The sequence below is a fragment of the Musca vetustissima genome, unplaced genomic scaffold (genome assembly GCF_032173495.1).
Source record: "Musca vetustissima isolate MV318-11 ecotype Yass unplaced genomic scaffold, APGP_CSIRO_Mvet_v1 utg27288, whole genome shotgun sequence".
Classification (NCBI taxonomy): Eukaryota; Metazoa; Arthropoda; class Insecta; order Diptera; family Muscidae; genus Musca; species Musca vetustissima.
The window spans coordinates 53,655-60,512 of NW_026888352.1; the positions used below are offsets into that span (position 1 = coordinate 53,655).

Genomic DNA, 6,858 nt, shown 5'->3' on the forward strand with positions numbered 1-6,858 from the left:
CAACGAAGCCAAAGAAGTTCCAAAACATACCGGTTGAAAATGAATGGGAAACTTAATAATACTAAGTAATTATCAAGCACATAAAACCGTTATGCACTTTCATGTTGCTGCTATTATTGGTGGTAGTCAGGGGGGTGGAGTGGGATGTAGGGATGAAGAGAACAAACAAAAAGTTTCATAGTAATGCTGTTATATTCCTTTTATTCTACTGATGTTACTGCTGTTGCTGGCTACCATATTTTTTGTTTCTGTCTCCTATGGGTACTTTACTATGGTCCGGCTACCATCTGTACCCGATGCCTTTGCTGTGGCCGAGGAAGCCTTAGCTGATGTTCTTATTGCTGCTCCTGCAGGTGATGCCACCTCGGGCACTGCAACTTTGTTTACTATGGCACTGACTGATGTGGGCGGATGGTAGAGGTGAGAGCTATACTGTAAACCACCGTCATGATTAAAATACGGCAGTGTGCTGCCTACGGGTCCAATTTCCGGTGTTGTTTGATACGTCGGACCATGTCCGTGTCCATGAGCAAATGGCTGAAGCAAGACATTTGTAAATGATGTCACTTTGCTGGGAATACCCAATGGGGCGAAGGCCGGTTGCAGTGAATTCGTTAGCAACGGGTGATGGTAGTAGGGGGTCATTGCGGCAGCTGCTGGTGGTGGTGCAATATGTAAAGTCGGAGGACCCAATGCTGCTGGTGGTGGTGCCAAATGCGTAAATGGCACCGGAGTGGGTCCTTGTATGACTGCCTGTGAATATGGTAAGTTATTTAAATTGTCTACAATTGCTGTTGGTTGGTGCTGGTGCGGTGCTGTGGGAGGAGATGGTGGAGGTGGGGATGGCGTATGCAATTGAAAACGATGACTAGGTTGCGGACTAAGTGTGTGCGAGGGTTGGGGGTTAGAGTTCAAATGCGAAGGATTAATGTGTACATGCTGGAGTTGCAATTGAGGTTGTTGGTATTTAAGATGGTGCTTTTGTTGCTGAAGCTGAGGTTGCTCATATTGCACCAGATATTGCGGATTGTAGTGCACTACTGGCTCATAGGAATGTTCGGGTAGTACAGGTGCTGTAGGCAATGATGGTGGTGGTGGTGGCGCTAAAGTCTTTTGGACCAACTCTTGTGGTACCACTTGTGCAGATTCTTGTTGTTGACCATGTGCGTGGTGGGATTGGCGATATAGTGCTTGCTCCGGTTGTTGGTGTTGCTGCTGTTGTTTACCCACCACATTCAATTGCTGTTGCTGCAATTGCTCCGGTTGTAAATGTTGCACCTGATATTGTACAGATGGTGGCGCCTGCTGGTGATATTCATGCTGTTGTGTAGGTTGTTGTTCCTGAATTTGATATGCTTTAATTGCAGGTGAAGTGGAAAAAAGAAGAAGAAAAAAAGAAAATTAACAAAAAGGATTTTTAATTGATATTTTTGTTGAAGAATAATGACAAATAAAATGGGACTATAAATGTTTATGAAGCAATTACTATTTTTTATTATTTAAAAAAAACAGTAAGGAAAATAGTAAAGTCGGACGGGGCCGACTATATGATACCCTTCTCCACTTCAACAGATGCAATCCTAACAGACGTAGTATTTTTGAAGGACCATTAACATGAAATTAAACATGTCATTCTGCAAACCTTAGTATGGGTTGGTCAGATATCGAGTTGCTTTTTACAATATATTGTAGATATATATATATATATATATATATATATATATATATATATATATATGGAGGCTATATCTAAATCTGAAACGATTTTCACTAAATTTAAAACACATCTTTCTAGACTTAATTCCGTATGCTATGCCAAATTTCGTGCAAATCAAAAATATATGGGGACTTTGGTGTACCATTTACCATTTATATCTAAATCTGAACCGATTTTCACGAAACCTAGCACACAATATTCTAGACTTTATTCAGTACGCTATGCGAAATTTAGTGCAAATCGAAGTATATATAGAGCCTTTGGTACACCATTAACACAAATCTGAACCGATTTTCAGTAAACTTAGCACACATCATTCTAGACCTAATTCATTACGATGTTCCAAATTTCGTGCAAATCGAGAGATATATAGGGACTTTGGTGCACCATTTACATTAAATCGGATGAAAATATATATGGGAGCTATATCTAAATCTGAACCAAAAGGGGGTGAATATCGATAATTTTTGTAGGAAAATTTATTACCATATACGACTACAAAATACCAAACTTCAGCGAATTCGGTTAAAAACGTGCTCAAGAACCTCAAAATAGCGAAAATTGGGGGTACCCTTATATGGGGGCTACCAGAAAAATTGGACCTATATTAATATTTTTTTAGTGGAGATATGTGGCACCCAATAAGAACCAAATGTACCAAATTTCAACGAGTTCGGTTGAAAAACGCGCTCAAGAACCCCAGAATACAGACATTTGGGGGGTACCCTTATATGGGGGCTACCAGAAAAAATGGACCTATATGTATAATTTTTTGTGTGGAGAAATTGGGTACCCAATAGCAACTGATTGTACAATTATATGGGAGCTATGCCTAAACGTGGACCGATATATCCCATCTTCCAACTTGACCTGCCTGCAGACAAAAGACGACTCTGTGCAAAATTTTGGCGGTCTATCTCAACTCGTTTAGACGCTAGAGTGACTTTGGTTGACCCTTTACATTAAATCGGACGAAACTACATATGGGAGCTATATCTAAATCTGAACCGATTTTCAGGAAACTTAACACGCATCTTTCTAGACCTAATTCATTACGATGTGCCAAATTTCGTGCAAATCGAGAGATACATAGGGACTTCGGTGCACCATTTACATTAAATCGGATGATTTTTCCCAATTTCAATAGGGTTCTTCCTTGGGCCAAATAAGTGACCTATGCCAAATTTCATCCAAATCGGATCATAAATGCGACCTGTACTTTGTTCACAAAAATATATGGACGGACAGACGGACGGACATGAATAAATCGACTCCGAAAGTTGTTCTATGCATATCCTCAAAAGGAACCATGTTCCTATCTCGTTTTCTTTTGCCTGTTACAAACATATGCACAAAGACATAAAACCCTGTATCACAGTGTGGCGAAGGATATATATGTAATCGGACGCAGCTCCTCCGCTTCATCATTTCCAAATCTTGTTTCCCGCAGGTTTTTTGGGATACCATTTGTATTTTGCTTCTGCAAATAGTCAGGCAGAAGCCCAGTTTGTTGTTTTTATAAAAAAAATATTTATTAGTGGGTAATGTATGGCATTGTCTGCCGAGGGGTAAGGCAGGGAAGACTATAGTTTCGGATCTCTCCACCGATCCTCAGCAGTCCCCTTAGTTGTTTGTTGGGATATTCTCCGCAGAAGCTATTTATTGCTTCTTTACAAAAACCTTTCATACCCAAATGTTTCTTGTAACAAATCGAAGTATGTACATTGCCAGCTATACAACCTCAATGAGAAGTTCGTTGGTGCCTGACTTCGTGGTCAACAAGATATTTGCTGACAACCACAATACATTTCCTACTGCTATGTGTCGTCACTTTGTGACAAATGCACATAACATTGTTGTTGGTATTGCTAGTTAAAGCAAAAAGTTTTACTTCATTTGACCCGCAAATATTGACCGTTCATTATCATAACCGCCATTCGGCTCGCCTTCCCCATGGAAAATTTCTGATGTTCGCATCTAGAGCGACTAGAAAACCAGACAAAAAAGTTTTCGGTCCATTTCTTTATTATTGAAAATTGTAGGCGTCGCCCTTGACCATAACCGGAACCTCATGCAAAATTTCCTAGTCATTAGCGCTACATTTCCGCCCTATAGTGTAGTGATGATAATACTAACCAATATCAGAATAGGGGGACCCCTGTAAATATTTACATTTAACTAACACATTCGGCTACATATAACACTACAATTGGTATAGATTTAAAGGTCAACCACTCCTCTTGAATGTACTATCAACCGCTAAATATTGATTGAACTTTATCAAAACGGGCTCGCTTATTCTTTGGTCTGATCCCCTTTTCCATGTAAAATTTTGTTATGTTCTAGTGTGTAGAAAACCGGACAAAAAATTTAACATTTGGTCCATTTCATTCCCTAAATATTATAGGATCATTTCCAATAGGGGTCTTCTCTGGCCAGTACCAGTATTACATGCTAAATTTCGTGAAGATTGCTCCATAACTGTATATTGTGTTTATAAATTTCAAAGAACAGACGGAAGAACATACATGTCTAGATCGACTCAGCTAGTCGAGATATGACGATCGGTATACCCAAAAGTGGGTCTAGAACCAATATTTCGCGGCTTTACAAACTCTTGAGGCCATTAAAAGCTATAATACCCTGACAACATAGTTGTGCGGCGCAACTAAGTTCATCTCATTTGGAAAATATATCTTAAAAAAATTATTTTAGTGATCGGTACCGATATATTGGTGTTGCTCCATATTACTCTCAAAATATCTAAGACCAAATGAATCAGATCCAATATATAGCCATGATTCCAAATCATATCCCGGTATACAATTATAGCTACCTAATCCAAGAAACAACTTTTTTTCTCCGCCTTTTATTTCTGTCCACAATCTCCAATTAAATCGAAACTTCAAAATGCAAATTACACGGAATTCACAAAGGAGAAGAAGGTGAGATGGTGGTCCGTCGCCCAGGTGGGTGGTAGAAAGAAAAACACAACACCTGATTGAATTGTATGACAGCAGAAACCAATCACTTGTGACCCAAGTAGTCACCCAAGAGAAGTGGATAAATGAACGAGATCTGTGGTTAAGAATTCAATTGAATCCTTTTCAATTCAATCGCACGACAGAATCGGAACAAAAGAGTATCAGGGAATTGCAAACAAAGGAATGAATGAATGGCTTGCAGGTAATTACCATAAAGTGGTGGTGATGCTGGAACGGCAGCAGGTGCAGCAATGTGTTGTTGGGCAACGGGGGGAGATGCTTTTAGAGCTTGATGTTGGGGCTGAGGAGGATGGTGCTGCTGCTGCAACTGCTGTTGGGGATAGTAGTAATATTGTGGCTGTTGGGATATTGGTTCCTGTTGCTGCTGCGGCTGATGCTGTTGACTTGGTTGATGTTGATAGACAACTTGTTGTGGTGGAGATGGTGGCGGTGGTGGGGCTGCTGGTGTGTGAGCTGATACAGGACGTTGATAAAGTTGAGCTTGTTGTGCTGCGGCCAGAAGAGCACTGGCAGGCACCTGAATATATTGAGTTATATAGCCTGGAGATGCTGGGGCGGCTGATGCTTGGTGGCCTGCCTGATGCTGCTGTCCTCCGGCGCTGTTGCTGTGTTGCTGAACCTCATTGATAGCTGTCGGTGAAAAGCGATGAACAGGACGATAAGTACCATGATGATCACGGGCTAAAGGACCTGCTGCTATGCTATAGCCCGGCTGTAATGCGAATGAATGCAATTGTGGAATTGACTGTTGTTGATGCCCATTGTTTTGTTGTTGTTGTTGTGACAAATGAGATTGCTGATGTTGTTGTTGTTGCTGCAGATTTTGCAATTGACGCAAATATGACATTGGTATGGCGATAATGTATTGTACTTGCTGGGGACGCTGATGCTGATGATGACTTGGCCCACGCTCAAGCAGCTGTTGCTGTAATTGTTGTTGCAAATATTGCAAAGGTAAACGTTCATAATTAAATGCAGGAACGGCAGCAACTCCGCCATTATGCTGATGAGGAGGAGCTGTCACATACTGAATCTCCTTTTGTTGAATACCATTATTATTTTTAGCAACTACCCGGACAATCTGTTTATGCTGTGCCACTAATGATGGCTGTTGCTCCTGTGGCTGTTGATAGGCCACTGCCACTTGACTGTAGGGCCTCTGATAAGCTGAACCAGGGGCAGCTGTGGCTTGGCGATTTATTGTTGTCGTCTGATCCTTTGCGGCCGTTGTCGATGCTATTAAGGCATCATGAGCTGAGAATTGTTGTTGTTGCTGCTGCTGTTTCTGATGTTGCCGCTTTTGTTGTACATTGTTGCCACCACTGCCTCCATTGCCATTAGCCGGAGTCGTTTTCGTCGTCAGCTGGTTTTTATCGTAGAACGTTGCCTGCAAATGAATGAAAGTAATTATTGTAGACTTAATGGTATGTCGTATTTTGTTGTTTTTCTTATTTTTATAATTTTTTATTTTTTGTTTGTGTGTCATTGTTGTTGTTGTTGTATCATATCATAATTCCCATTCTTGCTTTCCCACTTGCTATGCAATTATATTGTGTGTTTCTGTTTCTGTTCTTTTTCAACAATGACCTCTTCGTTATGCTGCTGCTACATTGATTTAAATATTCATTTTTCGCTGATTTTTTTGTTTCAATTCTTCAAAAATTGTTATTAAAAAATCTGTTGCTCATGTTGAGTGTTAAGCATTTAATGGTAAGGATGAAACAGTTAAGGATACTTATGCTTGTTTATTTGCGTGAAGAGCAATTGAAAGAGGAAAAAATGCATAATGTTTCATACTTTTGTATCCTTGCTGTATAGCTTTCGTTTCTGTAAAATCTGCTTAAAGTATTTTTGTAATTATTTAATAACGCAAATATTATCTGGATTTTTTCGGTTATTTTCTGAGCTATTATGAGTATTTACAAAAAAATAACCAGCAATAATATTCAGCATCGGTAATTGTAAGAGAGTTCCTTCTTATTAAAAAATCGAGAACAATTATGGTAAATCTTGCAACGCAGGATTTTGGAGGTGGGAAAATCCTTTTAAAGATGAAAGATCTTGAAGAGTATTTAAAGAACCAAAAAGTAAGCCAAGTTTCAGAGTTATAACCTGATGGATTTTTTTACATACAAA

At 39.7% G+C, this 6,858-nt stretch overlaps 1 protein-coding gene across 1 annotated transcript; it reads right to left on the reverse strand.

Annotated features, from left to right (window-relative positions):
• Nucleotides 1–270: 270 nt before the first annotated feature.
• On the reverse strand, nucleotides 271–6,109 carry LOC133336188 (uncharacterized; the record flags this gene model as incomplete). The annotated part of the gene is made up of 2 exons (XM_061544476.1): nucleotides 271–1,355; nucleotides 4,912–6,109. Coding segments are annotated over 2 exons (2,283 nt in total), but the record flags the coding sequence as incomplete, so codon positions are not given.
• Nucleotides 6,110–6,858: the final 749 nt, after the last annotated feature.